General features: G+C 41.0%; 2 protein-coding genes across 3 annotated transcripts; both read left to right on the forward strand.

The window, feature by feature from the left end:
* Positions 1-721: 721 nt before the first annotated feature.
* pnpla2 (patatin-like phospholipase domain containing 2) lies at positions 722-5,805 on the forward strand (the record flags this gene model as incomplete). The annotated part of the gene is made up of 9 exons (XM_079568501.1): positions 722-908; positions 1,757-1,989; positions 2,213-2,278; positions 2,680-2,889; positions 2,970-3,030; positions 3,805-3,972; positions 4,392-4,524; positions 5,118-5,240; positions 5,476-5,805. 9 exons carry the CDS (start codon positions 722-724, stop codon positions 5,723-5,725), a joined length of 1,431 nt encoding a protein of 476 aa, XP_079424627.1. The 3' UTR covers positions 5,726-5,805.
* Positions 5,806-7,260: 1,455 nt separating this feature from the next.
* On the forward strand, positions 7,261-18,741 carry LOC306971601 (protein phosphatase 1 regulatory subunit 12A). Of its 2 annotated transcripts, none has more exons than XM_079567926.1 (25): positions 7,261-7,688; positions 9,807-9,937; positions 10,036-10,154; positions 10,575-10,731; positions 11,168-11,312; positions 11,390-11,464; positions 11,581-11,660; positions 12,155-12,336; positions 12,410-12,510; positions 12,588-12,776; positions 12,889-12,971; positions 13,119-13,208; positions 13,377-13,478; positions 13,553-13,654; positions 14,068-14,158; positions 14,246-14,380; positions 14,470-14,572; positions 14,651-14,757; positions 14,831-14,890; positions 16,198-16,220; positions 16,297-16,354; positions 16,764-16,868; positions 16,940-16,990; positions 17,160-17,210; positions 17,601-18,741. In XM_079567926.1, exons 1-25 carry the CDS (start codon positions 7,419-7,421, stop codon positions 17,685-17,687), a joined length of 2,697 nt encoding a protein of 898 aa, XP_079424052.1. In that variant the 5' UTR covers positions 7,261-7,418; the 3' UTR covers positions 17,688-18,741. The 2 variants fall into 2 exon arrangements, with proteins under 2 accessions (XP_079424052.1, XP_079424051.1); XM_079567925.1 differs by having other exon boundaries at positions 12,131-12,336; positions 17,601-18,740.
* The last annotated feature ends 516 nt before the right edge of the window (positions 18,742-19,257 follow it).

The raw sequence follows: 19,257 nt of genomic DNA on the forward strand, positions 1-19,257 counted from the left end.
CGCAGTTTAAAATACTAAATGAAATAAAAACAATAAGCTGTACATTTCTGTCTGGGTAAAAAGCTTCTGCACTCTCCTGTTTATTCGGCCCTGAGCAAACGTTTCCCAAAGTTGCGAAAGTTGCTTTCCTGTGAAGAGTTTTCCTGTGATGAGTTTTCCTGTGAACAGTTTTCCTGTGAACAGTTTTCCTGGGAACAGTTTTCCTGGGAAGAGTTTGAAATGTGTGGTAGGAAAGTCCTACCACAAATGAAAATGTACAAATGCAGGGGATGAATTGGTATAGGGGCCATTAGGTAACTGAAGTCATTTGGGGTTTATTGTTCTCAAAAGTACAGCTGATCTAAGTGTCAACAAAGTAAGAAAACAGCGGTGTGGGGTTAAGTTCCTGGGAGTTTCACTTCTGTGGCTTGTGATTGGTCAAAGTATCATCAGGAAGCATCATGATTGGTCTAATTGCTGTAACCTGATGCTTCTGATTGGTTTAAGAAGTCAGTGAACCCCCCCTGCTTTGCTAAAGAGCTTAAATGTCAAAACAAACAACAAAGAGCAAAACGTGGATTTGATTTCAAAGTTACCTAAAGTAATTAAGGCCCTCTATTTGATTGTTATTGCTGAGCGAGAAATATCAATTCCTGTAAAGTGTCTTGCAAAGAAAGCCATTGAGCAGAATAGCTGTAGATATCGGCTGTTGTCTTTATTGGGTCAAAGGACAGAACGCGGCATGTTCCCTCTTGACGCGCCCTGGGACATCTCTTTCGCTGGATGCGGCTTCCTCGGGATCTACCACGTCGGTGTTGCCAGCTGTTTGCTGGAGCACGCGCCGTTCCTCGTTCAGAATGCCCGACATATTTATGGGGCATCCGCTGGAGCCCTCACTGCCACTGCCCTGGTCACCGGAGTGTGTCTTGGTGAGAGCATTTCTATGACTAAAGGAAACATACTTTTTTTCTCCCTTTTCTTTTCTTTTCTTTTCTTTTCTTTTCTTTCTTTCTTTTTTTTTTTTTTAGGAGTGACCTTAGGGGACTCTGTAAGTGGTGAAACACGCTAATAAACTCATCCCTTTAAAGAGTTATGTTAGGAAAGTTTATATTGAATTTAGACAATTCTGACAATTACATTTCCCTCTCTCTCTATCATTGTTTAAAACAAAAACAAAAATCAGGTAGAGGGCCGTTAAGTTATCTATTTCAACATGTAAAAGACTTTTGTGAAGTAATACACTTTAATTATAGGTCTATTACATTGTAGTTTACATATTAAGAAATAAGGGGCCTGTGTCTGTCCACTCACAGACTAATCTAAAGTGTTTTTTGTGTGTGTTTTTTAATCTAATCTTAAGTAGACCAAAGACTTTGTCCTGACTTGTATCTTTTACCAAATCAATTATGTTTCCCTCGTAACCTGTTCTACAAGCAATCATAAGAAATATATATAAATAAATTGTTTGCTACCTGTGTATTCAGACTACCTTTAATTGAGGTAATAAATGAAAACCAAAGCTCAAAATTTAGTTGGAAACTGAAGCCTTTTTGCCACAAAGGAGTTTTCAAATAAGTCATACAAGTAAATGTGTTTATGAAGTTGGAGGGTGACGTAGTGCAGCTTGATTTGACATGGGAACGTGTTTGCCTCTGTCCAAGGCTCATCTGGTCATTCAGCTGGTTTGATCTACCCTCGTCACATCCAGCTTGACAAACAAATGAGTAACGCTTGGCCGTGTGACATGTAGCACTGAGTGTCTTTGGGTTTTGTCCAGGTGAGACTGGCGCGGGTATCATTAGTGTTGCCAAAGAAGCCAGGAAGCGTTTTCTTGGACCCATGCATCCCTCGTTCAACCTGGTGAAAATTCTGCGTCACATGTTGCATCAAACACTGCCGGAAGACGGACACCTCTGGGCCACTGGACGTCTGGGAATCTCTCTGACCCGAGTGACTGATGGTGAAAACATCCTTGTGTCGCAGTTCAACACAAAAGAAGAACTGGTGCAGGTGAGCGGAGATATAGTATGAAATCTTATCATTGAAGAAAATTATATAGGCAATGTATTCATGTTGATTTCTGTATTATGAAGTATAGTCACTCTTTTCTAGTCTGTGAGCCTTTTCCATGAACTTAATTTAACCTATCGTCCTTAGCGACCTCTAATTATTATAATGTATCACACATTATTTTCTACACACTGAACATTGGACTATGTTCTGTATTTCTCAGGCGATAGTTTGCAGCGCTTACATTCCTGTGTACTGTGGTTTTATTCCCCCATCGTTGCAAGGAGTGGTAAGTCATTTTTACTCAAATTTCGTTTAGAAAATACAACTACTAGTCTGCCAGATTTTTAAGTTTATACCGGTCCTCTTTTTGTTCAGTCAAGAACAGTATTTTCTGCTGTTGATGTGAGTAATGTTATGTGCTTCCTTTTATTGTGTTACTGTTTTAGCTTAGGGACCTCCTTTCACAAGAATGTGTTTGCTGAGTGTTAAATAATGATATAAGCACTATTGTACATCAAGGCACATGTAACAATTTTATTTAATACTAATTTCCTTGAATACCATGGAGCAATGCCGTACAACACGATTTCACTGTCAGAACTTATCAGGCCCTCAGTCATCCTTTGAGGCAAACTTTTTTGTACAGAAAAGAGTCAGGGTAAAGGTATTTTTTCTTGTTTCACTCAGAGATATGTTGACGGGGGCATCTCAGACAACCTCCCACAGTACAGGCGAAAAAACACCATCACCGTTTCACCTTTTTGTGGAGAAAGCGATATCTGCCCCAGAGACACTTCAGCCAACATCCATGAGCTCTGGTTCACAAACACAAGCATTCAGTTCACTCTCGGAAATCTGTACCGGGTCTCCAAAGCGCTTTTTCCTCCTGATCCAAAGGTACAGCTAAATAATTGTGATCATTAGTGTGACTATAGTGTTGGAGAATGCAATATTGACAATGTTGTTTATTAATACAGGTTATGAAGGCCATGTGTAAACAGGGGTATAGGGACGCACTGCACTTTTTGAAGAGAAATGGTAAGTATTGAGCTGACAATGAGAAACTGGACTTCTTTATTTTTAAACAACAGACATAAAGTCTCATGACGCACTTAATTAATGGAAATTTAATGGCTACAATTAGCCAATCCCAAAGGTTGCATTTATTTATCTGCAAACTACAAAATATCTCCATAAAGTCTCCATGTCGACGTCTATAAACAAATTCTGAAATCCATATAATTCTTGTTTTAGTTTAGCTGTTAATATATTTGATTTGAGCTAATCAGCTAGATGTATTTAATTTATTATGAAAAAATTAAATTGAATCAAAATCGATCAATATGGGAAAAAGAAAATTGTGATTCTTTTTTCCCATTTTTGTCCAGCCCTATGACTCATTTAGTGTTAAAAGTCAGTGAACAGAGTAAACACAGGTACAAGCAGGTCCTGTCTATGTCACAATAAAAAACAGCATTCGATTTATAGTTTTGAAAGTCATGCAGTCACGCTTGTGTTTTCATGCTTATATGAATGTTTATGTTGATATGCTATCAGAGCAGTTTCCTGTTACCTCAAATCACCTAATCAATGCAGCGCTTTGTCAGCCTTTAACTTTAACTTAACCTTTAGATCGTTGTCATACGAGTTCATACACAAACAATCTTTGTTTCACTATTGCATACATTCTGCCAACAACACTCAATATAGAAAATCATAATTTTATCTTTATGAAAGAGATTTTTCAATTTATTCCAGGATGATATATAGTAATATAATAGTGTAATAATGTGTTGTTTTATTTTAATGTAGACTTGCTTCGTTTAAATGATCTGCACCAAGACAGACTGTTAATGGCTAACAGTGAAGGAGAAGATTGTGATAACACAAGAAACGATGTGACGGAGAGGTCAGATGAGGATGAGACATTTGAGATTGATGACCATATTCTAGAAATTCTCCCGCCCGTTCTGCAGAATGGTAACGTGAACATATGTTCTGTAGCACTTACTTTACAGCTCTGTAATAGCATGGAAACAGCCTAAAAGTGTAATAATATGGGGATTAAGACAATTACACAGAAACAGAATGCACACTCTATTGATTTCATGGTAACATGAATAATCTCCTACCCTAACCCTGTTTGAAAAAGAAACATGAACGTGTTTGGTATTTTCTTGGTAATAATATGGAAATGGGGCTACAAAATGCTTTATGTCTTGTTGTCCCTGTTAACTTCTTCTTCTTATTATTCAACTCATATTAAACCATTTGTACTTTGTAGGTTTCACTCACATCACCTTCTTAGCTAATAGAGTTGATTATTAGTTTTGTCGTAAGTATAGTTTGATTATTAGTTTGCTATAAGGGATTTTTTGTGTGTCTTCATTCCCCTGCAGCTCTAATGGAGGCCTGCACTGAGCACAGGAGCCTGATGCGATCAATCAAAAACCTGCTCCCTGTGAGGATGGCCTCTACTCTGATGCTCCCTTATACTCTCCCCATGGAGTCAGCCATTTCATTAACACTGAGGTACTTTGATCCATCCTTTTTAATATTCAGACTGACTTGCTTCGGTTTTAGTTTCTGTTACAATAGTATTGTCCAGTCATACCGCCTTTGCTATGCCCAATCCCGTCAGATCTTGGAAGCTAAGCAGGGAAGGGCCTGGTCGGTACTTGGATGGGAGACCGTTTGGTAACACCAGGAAGCCTGGGGTGAATGTGGTGTGTGAGTGAGTGGTTGGTGGTGGTCGGAGGGGCCGATGGCGCAGACTGGTTGCCTCGCTTCCGTCAGTCTACCCCAGGGCAGCTGTGGCTACAACAGTAGCTTATCACCACCGAGTATGGAGTGAATGAATAATGACGACAATGTAGCGCTTTGAGAAACTTGTTAATACAGGCTTGTAAAGCGCATTACAAGTGTAAGGCATTATTCATTATTATTATTATAAATGATGTTAACAGGCTAGCCTTTTGCAAGTTTTCAAAGTGTTTGTTCACCCTATATCTACGAAAAAAACGTGCTCCTCCTCAACTTTGCCTGTGATTCATTGCATTTCATCTGTAGTATTATTATTGCATTATTGCATTTCATCTGTAGTATTATTATTACCATTTTTGTAGACTGCTGGAGTGGCTTCCAGACGTGCATGAAGATGTTGGCTGGATCCATGAGCAGATCCTTAAATTATTGCAGCACGTTCTGCATCAAGCAACCCAACGATTTTCACAGCATGTTTCTGCCCGGTACGTGACTGTTAATGCACACAACAAAGTAATACTTGTCAGTGCTTGCCTTGTGCACCTTTCCAGGGGACAGCAAATATAAGGGCCAACCCCCACTAACTCAATACCATAATGTGATTCTGTTTGACCCTCACAGCTTGTAACATTGTGTTTCAGCCTCTTTGAGCACAAGAGCTGTAAGTGTTTCCACTGCTCCCTCCTTCACACCTCTGCATGCTGATGCTGCCTCCCACAGGTTTTCCTGGGAACTGCAGCTGTACCACCACCAGTCCTCGGTTCAGGTTCTGAAGGGCTCCTCCTCCAACCTTCCCATGTGGGTAAACGAGGGCAGCTCTTCAATGCTCAATGCCTTTATGCGTCTGGACCAGTACAAGAGGCAGCTGCTGTCCGGAGTCCTGAGGATCGACATGGACCTGCAGGGCTCTTTCAAACCTGATCCAACGTTACCCGCGAAGACAATGTCATGTCCTGCACTGTTTTGTTGAGAAGACTGGTATTCAGCCAGTTCTCAACATAATGACATGATACATAATAACAGTATGCTTACAATCAGTGTTGGGGAGTAACTAAATACATGTATTTAGAATACGTATTAAGAATACTCATTTTGAGTAACTATATTCTGGTAAAAGTTACTCTTTCATTTGAGAGTATTTATTTATCAAGGGAATACATCCCAGTATCAATTATTACATTTTAGCTCCATATTGCACAACATTATTAAGAAAGAAGTTTTAATGTTGACCTGTTTTTCCTCTTAAAATAAAATAAAGATTTAAACGCCTTATGCCACAGTTCAAACAAACACTGCACATGTGTCACATGATGCTGTATCTGCTGCTCTTTAACTCCAAAGAGTTAAAGAGTTCATCATTAATGGTGAGTGAGTTTAAAACCTGTGTTCCAACAATCATTGTCTTCAATTTTGTATATTATTATATGCAATATTTATGTATAAATATAATGTGAAAGTATTTAAATGTATTCAATGTATTCAGAATACATTACTCTGACGGGACAAATAATGGAATACAATACTAAATACATTTTAAGGCAAGTATTCAGTATTCAGTAACTAAATACAATTTCAAAGTATCCTCCCCAACACTGCCTTCAATTTATCTCGTTATCTAGTAACTAGTGCTATGAAATATAAATAAAACATTCATAATTACAACAAACAAATCAAAATAGATGTTGTGATTCAGAGTAGGTTTGAAAAGGTCACATATACACAGTCCATGCACTTGAACTACAAGTCGGTAAAAATGCAAACAGTAAATGACACAGTTGAAACAGCTGACGGTTTTTAAGAAATGTAGACGCCTGTATTTAATGATAGGGAATGCAGTAGCAGCATGCTATATATTTTAATGTATTTGTATGGTAAATAGCTGCATTTACTCCAATACTACATATGTGTAGTATCTGAGTAACGTTATTCATGTGTTGTGTGGGGTCATAGGCAAAAGTCCAGTAGTAGACCAGTTTCATGAGGAAACTACCCACAAAAAACCTACATGTGCGCACAAAAATTATTTTTGTTTGTTTGTTGTTGTTGTTTCTTTTTGTTTCTTTTGTTGTTGTTTTTTTTTACTTTTGTAGACCTTTCTGGACTAGTGATCTAATTTAACTTCTTGGTTTTTATTTTTTATTTTTACAAAATGGCACTTTATCAAATGCATCAAATATTATGTATAGTCTACTGTAAGCCTACTGTAAATGTTTTGTCTCTTAATGTGAACTTATCTTGTTCTGGCCAACGTTTGTAAATAAAATGTTGTGACTCATGGCACATTTGTTGTTATGTCCAAAACACAGACAAAAAAAGGAGAAATAACGCAAATGATAGCCATACAGCACTGAGACACCAGATTTTGTGATAATGCAATGAAAAAAAGAGAACTAAATTACTTTTTCCCCCCCGTCTCCACTCGGAAAATCACATTAATTTGATGTGGTGCCTGATGCTCTCGTTTCCGACGAGCACCTGAAGGCACCACAGACAGTCGGTGAAAAGTTGTGCACAGCCGTAGTGCACAGCGGTCTGCACTTCTTGTCTGGTCTCGTGTCCGTCCACCAGAGGGCACATCCCGGGGAAGCCTCTCGTCAAAAACCTCCTCTGAGAGTCTCCTCCTCGTACCATGAGCTCAATCCGTCCGGGACAGACCAGGGAAGATGGCCGCCACTGACCATTCCCGGTCCGAAGCTGCCAAACAGCGACGGCAGGACCAGCTGCAGAGATGGCAGGGCTCGGACACGGACTGCACGAAGGCCGAGACCCGAGAGCTCCCGGGCGGCTCCGGTCCACGGAAAGTCCGCTTCGCCCAAGGAGCCGTGTTCATGGCTGCCTGCTCCGCCGGAGACCAGGAGGAGGTGGCTGCGCTTCTCAGGCAGGGAGCTGACATAAACCACGCCAATATAGACGGACTCACTGCGCTTCATCAGGTAACAAAAAAAAAAAGTTTATCTTCATTTCCAAAAGTCGCAACAAGTCTTTGGTTTGCCTTTAAAGTTGTGAAAGGAAACAAGTTGATGATGCTGAAAAAAGTAGGGGAAATGTAGCATCAATTAGTACTTCTTACAAAGGACTCAACTCTTACCAAGAAGATTTAGACTTTCTGAGAAGTGCCTTAAGAACTTGTTATTAATCTTTTCAGTTAGAATACCTATTGATCAACAGTGTTTGATAAAGTGTAGGAACATCTTCTCCTGTCTCCAGTAGATAGTGGATAATAATGGTTCACTTTAAAGGGGTCTGCAGCCCCTTTTCACAAAGCCCCCACACTGCCCTCACAGCGCACTATAAGACACCACCATATATGATCAACAGGTTGGGGATCATGAGAACTGTTCATTGTAGCCACACGAATACAGCGCTCTTACTTTATATAACAAGATCATTTCAGCTTTAAGAAGTAGCTTGGGCCTCACTGTTCCTCCCATTTGGATCATAACAGAGGAACAGCTTGGACCACACTATTGTCACAGTGATGCGTTATTTCCCCCTGCTTTTATGATACCTCGTGCATCATCATTATTCCTGGCTACAAACATGTACGTTTTGCTATTTACTTGCCTTAAAATCTGCAATTTATTGATTGTTTCCGTGCTATTGCCCTTCGGCTCCTTGGTTCTATTCATGTTTTGTGATTTACGAGGTTAGCCTCCTCATAAAATCCACTTGATGTGCCTAGATTTGGTCAGTGCATGCATCACGCCATCACCCACTGTGGTCCCTCTCCTGTCCTCCATCAATTCTCCCCTGTTGCTCACCGGTCTCCTGGCAACCAAATTAAATATAGGCGCACGCTCTTAAAAAACTTTCCATCCTCTCCATCCAAAGCATTTTCTGTCTTGATGATGACTTCCCCTCACTTTTGCCCCCTCTCTATCATCCAGCCAGCGCTTGGACATTTGGGATTTAAGGATGAAAAAATGGAAAAATTCCTCGAACTACACAAGCTGCTGTTGTTGATTTCTACAATGACTCACTTGAGTGTGGGGAGTGGAGGGCTCTGCTGGTGGCTGTGTGTGCCCCATTCATTCACTGTGGAGCACCACTTGTTGGGGAGTTAATGTCACATTGGACTTGTTGTTTGCTGGCCTGCAGTTCACTACAAGTCCCATTATAACACTGTGAGTCGAGGTGCGCTAGGTGCCAGAATACCTGCGTCCAGTGATCTGATTTTATGGAGGAGGAGGAGGGACTTGGAGCAGCTTTGTGACTAGTTGATTTAGCCCAAAAGCAAAGCCTCTTAAGAGGTGGCTTAAGAGGTGCCTGACTGACATGCACTACTGACTGTTGCTCGTGGCCTTTTCTACCCTGAGTCTATTCTCTGCACAGGAGGCGTTGTGACATTTACAGGTTTAATGTCTGATAAGTCAGAAGATAATTGTATTCATGCTGTGTCGTGCTATAGCAGCTGATCTCAAAGAAAACAGCAATATATCTATAGTATCTATTCAATCAGTGTTCATAATAAAACAACATAGAATTGTTTTTTTCATTTTCAATAAATAACACTATTCCTTTATTAGATCCATTTACAAACCCGATAAAGTGTAAAGTCAAATGTAAAAATACAGTCTATAAAGTACATTTCTGCTACAGTATAATAGTGCATAATAGTATGTTAATAATAGAATTAGGACAATTAAGGCATCATCCATAAACATCACCGAAGTCATAAACCCCTCAGATCAAACCATGAGGTCCTCATGGGATTTATCTTGGTCTTGGGTTGGATCACATTGAGTGCATAGCTATACCTTGCCCCAGGAAACACAGCTAAATGGATGCACTGTTTTCCTCACGCAGCAAAATAATAGTCTTGGAAACTACTTATTATGGTCTTGTTGCTACAGAATAAATGAAAATGATTACATGCACACTGAAATGACTGTTTACTGGTTGTTTTGTATTTTTATAGCTGTGGCGTTCAAAGGGCAACAAAAGCTTCCCAAACTCCAAAATTGGAGCTATTTGGTTTGCTTCGTCTTGTTTGATGTTATTTCGAGAAAGATAAACTTGCTGTTGAGCTTGACTGTCTTGTGTTTGGGCAGGCCTGTATTGATGAAAACGCTGAGATGGTGCAGTTTCTGGTGGAGAGTGGGAGTGACGTGAACCGAGGGGACAATGAGGGCTGGACTCCTCTACATGCTGCAGCCTCCTGTGGCTTCGTCCAGATCGCCAAGTGGGTGGTAACCATTACCTCAACACCACAATTACATGGATTTGAGAGGATTTCTGTCAAGTTATTTCAGTAACAGACTCAATTTGTTTTCTGATTAGATATCTGATAGAGCATGGGGCTAATGTCGGTGCGGTGAACAGTGAAGGAGAGCTTCCACTGGATGTAGCTACAGAAGACGCCATGGAGAGGCTCCTCAAGTCTGAAATCAAGAAACAAGGTTGGGCATCTTGCTAAATGTTCTGTATCTTCCTTTTTGATTCACACCAAACAGGCCACCTTCATGGGGCTTGTATTCGTGTGCCGCTCCGAGTACTAAATATACTGAGAGAGAGGCATAAGGATGGCCAGGCAGGCGTCATCTAAATAAATTGACATCACTGGATTACTACATTAAACATACAATACCAAAAAGGTAAAGCTGAAAATAATAGGGGATTCTTCATCACAGTCTTGCTTATGGAAATAATTTAAAAAAAATCAAATAAATAAATATAATAATTTACCACATGCTACTACCCCAAATACCGTATTTACCACTGCACTTCAATCTTGATGTCTGGTAATTATTTGCTCACATCTATGAGTAGCTCATACAAATACATATATATATATATATATTTTTTTAATTACTTTTCAGGAATAGATGTGGAGCAGGCACGAAAACAAGAGGAGAGAATTATGCTTAACGATGCCATGGCGGTGTTGTCTGGTAGCGGCTCGGTCGCGCCTCACCAAAACACCAAAGCTACTGCTTTGCATGTTGCGGCCGCTAAGGGATACATTGAAGTCCTCAAGTAAGTATCAGTTTGCATCACAATGTATCAGTTATTGTAAAGAATTACCATATTTTTTTATCAAATTTTGGTACAAGAAGAAGTTTGTCTCTTATTTGTAAACCAGAGCTTCAGAAATGTGCAAATACTGCAGGTACTTCTAAGCATACTGGAGCCGAATTACAGTAACTATAAATCACAGATGCCAATATCCTTAAATAGCCTTTCCAATTTACCTGAGGTTCGTAGGTAAATCTAATCTCCTGTAAGACATTGCTTTTGGTTCACACTGGTCACACATAATATAAAGACCACAATATTTTGAAAAGAGACAAGATGCCTAAATAGCATCATTTGGTTACCCTGATGTGCTCGCCCCCTACGCTTGAGTTTTTGTTTGGTTGTCACATTGGGCCTTTTCAAATGGTCCTCAATTCATTTTTGGTCCTACTGTCAGAGTGCTGCTTCAGTGTGGCGTGGAAGTGGACTGCCGGGACATTGATGGATGGACACCTCTTCATGCCGCGGCGCACTGGGGGCAGGAGGAGGTGTGCACTTTGCTAACTGATCACATGTGCGATATGGCGGCTGTCAACCATGTGGTAAGCTGTGAATGAACAAGGATAAGCCACTTTTGGAAAACTTTCAGCTGAGTGATTGCGTCTGGATCTCCTTATAGGGCCAGACAGCTCTAGATGTTGCAGATGAAAACCTCGTGGACACGTTGGAGGAGCTACAGAAAAAACAGAATGTGGTATGAGTGCCTTGACACCGCTCAATTCTACTGTGTTGAATAGCCTGATATAACTGATGATGTTGTGACTGTAAATGTGCACTGGGTTTATAGCATGTTTATATATTCTTGTGCAGTTACGTATTGAGAAAGAGAAACAAACTCCTGTTATAGAGACCAGCCCTCAGATCGCCATGGTACCAGTCCGAACTCGAAGGTTAGTGCCAGTGCATCTGCTTGTACTCGTGTGTGTCCCAGTAATCCCAGTACCAGCTATCTGTGTGTGGATAAGATGTCTCTATCAGTGACCCACCATGTACAAAACTACGGCTAAAAGTTTAATGGTTTCTTTATGCCTAAATTAAAGTATACAGAACTTTAGGTAAGATACCGGTTTTTCCTCGTTCAAAGTTGATTGGTCTATTATTTAGTCCAACTATAATGTTATAATAACGCTGCAAATTGTTGTTTAATCCATTTTTCTAGTTGACTTGAGGTTGTTAACAGACACACTTTTAAGGAGTTGAGGTAATGTGCAGTACATGGCGTCACAGCATGTGACATATTGTCCCACACATGGATTGTTTAATTGCTGCTTGCTGTAATTGGCTGCACTTTGAGCTCCCTGACTGATCAGCCCCCTGCATGCACCTGTGGTCCCACTCCACCTTGGCCCCGCTCCTACAGGACATCTATTTCCCGTATGAGCAGTAAAGAGAAGATCTGTCTCCATGAGCGCGAGAAGCACCCTCCTCCCGCTCTACAGAGCAGCCCGGCTGAGGAGGAAGAGGAGGAGGGCCAAACGGGACATGCCCAAACTCAGAGCCAGACCAAAGCTTCCAGCAGCTCCAGCTCCGAAGAAGAGAGTGAATCTGAAAGTGATGCGGAGTCAGGTGACTAAAATACTTTTCGGTCATATTGAGTCAATCGGAGTTGCATGACAAACTGATGTTTTGGTGTTGACAGAGAAAGCTAAAAATCGCGAGATAATCAATAACTTGAACAACAAACGGAATACCACAGGACTGCTTTCTACCTCTACGTCAACAAGTGCTGCTGTCAAAAAGGTAATAGCAGTAGCAATGAACGCGTAGCATCTTTGCTTAAAAATATTGTTGATTATTTTTTTGTGTATGTGGAACAGGAACCAAGTAAAGCGCCCTCCACTGAGGCCCCAGGTTCCTGGAGGACCTCCCTAAGGAAGGCGGGCAGCTCTGTGACCCTGGGCACTGCTGGGCTGTCCGAGTCCAGTCAGGACCGTCCTGCAGACACTGGGTTAGGGATGACCCGCTCGGCCTCCAGTCCCCGCCTCAGCTCTGAAGTCGACAACAAGGTGCAAATACTCACATGATTCCAGAAAGCATGCGACCATGAAACCAGCGCTTCAGTAACACGTAAAGGTTTCTTTTAGTGTTCTGTTTGCTGATCATCTGACTGACTTGCAGGAGCCAAGGCTGGCCCGAGTACCACCGATTACAACGCGGAGACTCTTCAGTATACCCGACAGCAGTCCTGACAACTCCAACAGGTGGGCTTGTGCTCTTGTATGCTCCTGCTGTGAAACCAGAATGGTTTATTTCTGAGTCACTGCATATGAGTCTTGTCACCCTCTCTCTCTCTCTCTCTCTCTCTCTCTCTCTCTCTCTCTCTCTGTCTGTCTCTCTCGTTCTCTCAGCTGGCTCAGTCGTAGCTCCTCTTACACCCGGCGCCTTCATAGTCAGTCAGGCAGTGAGCTCAGTAGTTCCAACCCCTCTTTGCTTCACAGGTCAGTCATGCTGCTCACTCCCAGCCCTATATTTGTTTGCTTGTGTGTTTGTGTGACTTTGTTTTGCTTCACTGTGCACATTCCCCAGACCAGTGAATACTAACATGTCTTTGTGGCAATCGTAAAAGGCATATTTTAGAAATTTGAGAGTTGGTGTGTTGTTCGCAGTTCTTCTTATGGAAAGAGACTGGACGATCCCACTGTAACCTCTGCCAGTTTAGGAACAAGCTCTTCTGGCCTCGGCCGACCCAATAGTGTTTTAGCCCAGAGGTATTGTTTCATTATAGTTCTTCTTGTTTTGTTTTTCTATATAAATCGCAAAATGTTTTATCTTTTTACATTAGACTGCCTCAAGAACAAACGGAAAAGAAGGATCAGCCTGCCGTCACAACAACTAATTCTGGCAACATGATCACAGGCGAACCAGAAGCCAAGCAAAGACGCAAGTCAGTAAATCATCTGTGTGTTGGGAAAGTTTAGAAAGTAAAATTGCACTCTTGCATGAAAATATGTTTGATTGCTTGCTAAAATATTGGGAAAATTACAAGCAAGATTTAACAACCCTTGGATCTGCCCTTTGTTTTCTATCTGTTGGTAAGTATGTGCCAAAAGCACACTCAGTGGAATCATAGGATAGTTGAAAACTTTCTCTATAATAGTAGTTAGCTTGTATCATATTAGTTACCAAACAGAAACTTTATTCTTAGTTATGCTATTGTTGGTCAGGTAAATGAAGTATAAATATCTAAAAAATATATCGTAATATGGAACAGTATGGCAAAATAAATATTTGCTGTGTGAGTGCAGAAGCTTGAGATTCTGTCCAGTTCACAGCTGAAGATGTACACTTTGTTTTCAGGTCGTACCTGACTCCGGTGCGGGATGAAGAGGCAGAGGCGCAGAGAAAGGCCCGATCCCGACATGCTAGGCAGTCCCGCCGCTCCACTCAGGTTTAAATGCTTCTCTTAAGTCAAGAACAATGAACAATCTGTATTATGGACCCTAGTTTTAATCTTATAACATGTTTTTCTCTTTAGGGTGTGACCCTAACAGATCTCCAAGAAGCAGAGAAGACTATGAAGACCAAAACAGAAAATAAAGGGAGGGAGAAAAAGGAGGAAGATGAGAAGGAAAAAGAAAAGGACACTAAATTGAAGAAGGGTGATGAGGGGGTGAGAGCATTATGTCAGTTACTTGCCTGTTTTGCCTGTGTCTCCGATATTGAGATTGTTATTGTTTTGTTCTTTTGTTTTTTTAAAAGGAAGTGAGCTGGAGGTCTCGTATTGCCAATCTACAGAAGTCAGACCTCTTGGGCCTCACTCAGCCTGCCGGTACAGCGCGGACTCCGGTCTCCGACAGGAGAGGTGCGCAGCATAACTTCCCCTTTAAACGCTTGAGTTTAAATAATATCCTTAAATGACTGCTTTCTGGCTCGGTTCCAGATGTTGAGGCCAGTACAGGGGGAGAGAGCGAGACGGAGCGCTGGGCGAGAGAACGGAGAGAGAGACGACAAGCCCGGGCCAGGAGGAAGGCACAGAGGACTGGGGAGGTGAACAAAACAAAGCACTCAACCATAGGGAGGCTGTGATGTTTTACTATGTCGTGATATGCTTTATCAATAGAGTGACGACAATGAGCCAAGTGGAGAGGAGGAGTCAACAGGCGGTGGGCTGGATCCACAGGTCTGTACTGTACCTTCTGCTTCATTTCACATTCAAGCCACTCTCATTTTAGTGGCAGCTACCTTTATGGATTCCATTTTTTTCAAATATTAAAAATGAAAATTCAGGAATGATGAACGTTATTATCACGCCATATCTAACCACTGTGATGTCAAAAGTGAGTGTTTTGACATTCATTTTCTTGGTAACCTTTTCAAATTGTCTAATAATTGTAATAATAATAGTTGATCAGCAGAGGGCAAAGCGTCTACCTGCGACTTCCCAGCATTGATTAGTTCCACCTCGGCAGGTGTGTAGGCACAATCAGGAAGAGAGTGGACATGGTGTGGGTATGTCGGTGTTGTCACTTTTAGTTGATGCATTGTCATGCTCCGTTGTACATGCAATAAGCATACACAATGTGTACAAATACAAACATTTAAAAGCTTTGTTAAAATTGATACATAATTGATCATATACTGCTAAAAACATATTGGTAAAATACTATTCATGACATGTCCCAATTATTATAAAAGTTTTTTTTTTAATTAATATTAAAATCTGTTTTAAAATATAAAAAATATGTACAACTTAAGTATTAGTTCTCCAAGGTTTTAACCTGCTATTGCTACTGCTGTTATACTGCTGAGCTTTTTGTCACTGCTGAACAAATGAGTTTAGCCTCTGTGTTCTACCCTTTTCTTTTTTTTTTTTTTGTTCAAGTTCACCTCAATGACTTGGCATAGAACTTGACAACCACAAAGTTAACTCATTTTCAGTAGTTTCCTATATCGATTATGTACTTTTAGAACGTGATCTCATCTTAAATCCAGAAATATGGAACTACACGGGAAATACAGTTTTTGAGTTGTCCTATGAAGTGCCAAGATCCCATATTGATCTTGCATATGTTGATCTGGCCCAAAAGTTTTAATTACTGTATATAAATACTCTGTCTGTGACAAGATAAGATATTTCTGCCCTGTTGTTGGCAACTAAAGGCCTTTCTGGTTTTATAGTATTTTTTTGATGCACAAACAAAAGGACATACTTTAGCCCTCGGTTATGGCAGTTGAACTTGGTTCTATCTGAGTTCTGACTGTAATGTAAGGGTTGAACAGAAGGTGGACATGTTTGAAAAAGGGGTCAGAGCCTCTTCAGCGAGAGAGATCGAAATAAGTATCGAAATAAGCGTAATATTTAATTTTCATGGAAAATTGTCAGTGGGCCAGACTATGGCCCCCGGGCCGCCAATTGAATAGGCCTGCTGTAGGCCCTTTTTATTTGTTTTGGACAGCCATCTAACACGCTTGTGTCTCTTCTTGTAGGCAGGCCAACGCTTGAGCTCGAGGTATGAATGCAATCTTTGTCGATTTTTATATTTTTGATTCATTGATACAGCCATAACTTTACTCTCGCATACTCAGGTCGGATGCGTCCTGTAATGACACGGGAGGAGGCTCTGAGACAAAGGATTACAAAAAGGTCAGAATAAAATATTTTTACTTCTAACTAGAGCCACCCACACAAAGCCCTTTATAAGGCTTTGAAAGAGTCGGCACTATCCTGTTATTAAAGGAAAGAAAGGAAGAAGAAATTTATTTTTCTCATGAAATGTGTCCTTTTCTGGAAATTACACTTAACCATTCACCAATATTTGAGTTATGCTCGTAATTGTTGAGAATGGCTGTGGTTCCAGGGAGTAATTAATGTAGTTCAAAATTCCTGGATCAAATGATGTAAATGACTGTTCCAAAGAATTTCATCACGTCACATCATTTTGAGGGATGTTCCAGAAAATAGAACAGGAAAACAGATATCATATCCATAATTTTGTAAATTTATATAATTAAGTGTCCCAGTTGTTCACATTCACCCTGGTCTCCTCTGGCAGTTGTTTGAGGAATTGTCCAGAGAAAATGGTCAACTACAATCACAGCTGCAGGACACTCAGAGGATTGTAAATCAGACCCGGATGGATTTGGAGAAAGCCACACAGGTATGTACACGCATACGCAGTATCATGGATCAGCTCTGTTTTGGTCATGTATTAATACTACTGCTCCATAGAGGCAGGAGCGCTTCACTGATTGTTCTGCCCTCCTGGACCTGGAGAGAAAGGTTGGTGTGAACTGGTTTAGTCGGAGTCACGTTTGTAGTTGCTTTGCTCCACAACTGCCACCTCTGCTGTTTTGAATGTCCTTTCTTTATTCACTGATTCCACTTCACTTTTGTGATCCCTGTTTCCTCCCTTCACTTCTTCTTGTTGCCTGCCTCTTAACCACGTCAGGACCGGAAGATGCTTGAGCGGAGGATGGCGGACTTGGAGGAGGAGCTAAAGGTAAGGACACTTTGCATGTTTCTGCCTGGTTAGCTTTGCTTTAGCATGAGCATTGGGGAGTGGTGTAATCATTACTCATTTGTATACCCACTCATATTTGCAGTGTCAAATTCAAAACAAAATACTGGTTAAGTTTATATCTCCCCATCACGAGTGTATTGCTTTTGTTCTACTGTAAATACCGTGCGTGGAAAAAAAAAAAGTCTTCTGTTTACATTTTGCACATTGTTTATCCTACTCAAAGGTTACGGGTACATTCCATGCAAAGGTTATTCTCATTATTTCTCTCTGTGTTGCTCTGTGAAATGAGATTCATCATCTTAATATTTACTCAGACATAGTTTTATAATGTGATGTTGACGTGTGTTAACTGTTCCTTTTTACCTCTAGGTTCTTGTTGATCTGAGAGCGGACAACCAGCGTCTTAAGGATGAAAATGGAGCACTTATCCGCGTCATCAGCAAACTCTCCAAATAGACGTCCAGAGAGCGAGAGAGAAAGTGTGAGAGAGAGAGAGAGAGAGACGCATTACAGAGCAGGGACTCCCCACCCCTTCTCCCCTTCCCCATCCACACATTCCTGCCAGTGCCAAAGACCGACGGAGGGAGAAGATCCGCACAACTGTCCTACCCATAGCCCCAGCAGACCGTCATGCCCCCTTCACTGTATCCCCATGCAGCTGGAGGGCTTTCTGTGTGCCTTAATGTTGTTTGTCACAGGAAGACCACAGCTGATGCCCTCGCAGTAGCGATAAGACAAGACTCCCTTGGCTGGTGCAACACAAGAGAACACCGCATCCAACATCTGTGCGTCTGGGGAACACTAACATGCACTACATTCCTATAAGTGCATCAGGACTTCCTCGATGCGCATTCCATGAACACACAAGGCCAGGCGGTCTTTATAGCTCCCACTTAATATTTACGTTTTTTTTTTTTTTTAAACACCGCTCACCGTCACGAGTTTATTGCTCACATTGTTAAGCCCCTGTCAAACGCGCTGTCAAGCAGTAAACGTTTTGCCATTCTTTGAAAAGCCACAACACTTCCCAAGTCTGTTGCATTCAGAAACATCCGGCGGAAGTCTATGAAGCAGCGTCGGGTAGTTTGTTTCCACATACAAGTGTTTTTGAACCCACCTACCTCTCTCACCTAAGCACTTCCCATCTATTTTTTTTTAAATTATTATTATTTTGTGACACACTCCATGTTCTTAAAATGGCAGAAGAACCAGGTCATTTGAATATAGCACTTTATTCTGCAGCGTAATACAAGATCTGTGAGGTTTTGCATGTCCACCACGTCAAAAAGCACTTTCCTATATGAACAAGGGAAAGTGATGAATATCTGAAGGTCAAAGGTTATTGCACATTTATACACAGTGCTGTTCTATCAAAGCCTATGTCACCAAATGGTTTTAATGTTTGCCATTGACATAATATTAGTTTCATAGTGTTCATGGACAATTCCTCTTTTCCTTCGAGAGGTTTTGTATATTGAATGTCTATAAATATTAGTATTGAATAATAATACGATAATGCTCATAGCCTTCTTCACGTTTGTTTTCTAATATATTTAATGAATGTCTGCACCATAATAAAAAAGAAAGTGTGTTTGTACCGACTGTTTCATATTTGCCTACTTACATTTATTGGATCTAACCTTAGTGTATTTGATTTACCCAACTTTGTTCTTCGACTTGGGCCAGATGTATTTTATCAGAGGAGAGACTGAGCAGCTGCAGGGCCAACAGTGAGTGGAGGAAACAGGCCTGCAGATGTATTTACCATTTGTTTGGACTGTTGAGGTAATCTACTGCTTCTCCCTGGTGGACCCTACGTCATGAAAGAATTGACCAACAAGTAGCCAAGCCAGTAGTTAACAGATTTCTATTAGAAAACTGTTTTGAAAAGCAGACATCCATCTGAGTACAGAGATGGACCACTGTCTTCCAGGACAGAGGCACAGACAACAAGCAGAGCTCCTAATAAGGAAGGCCGTGCTGGCGGAGGCTCTCTCTGTAAATATCCCTTAGCTCTGAGAAACAC

The sequence above is a fragment of the Gobius niger genome, assembly GCF_951799975.1.
Source record: "Gobius niger genome assembly, chromosome: 12".
Taxonomy (NCBI): domain Eukaryota; kingdom Metazoa; phylum Chordata; class Actinopteri; order Gobiiformes; family Gobiidae; genus Gobius; species Gobius niger.

What these genes read in the sequence shown, in the direction of transcription:
- LOC306971601 (XM_079567925.1), top strand. Translation starts at nt 7,419, where the DNA reads ATGGCCGCCACTGACCATTCCCGGTCCGAAGCTGCCAAACAGCGACGG. An exon ending in CAAGTGCTGCTGTCAAAAAG is followed by an intron (nt 12,511 to 12,587) that starts GTAATAGCAGTA and finishes TATGTGGAACAG; the next exon opens with GAACCAAGTAAAGCGCCCTC. An exon ending in AGGCACAGAGGACTGGGGAG is followed by an intron (nt 14,758 to 14,830) that starts GTGAACAAAACA and finishes CTTTATCAATAG; the next exon opens with AGTGACGACAATGAGCCAAG.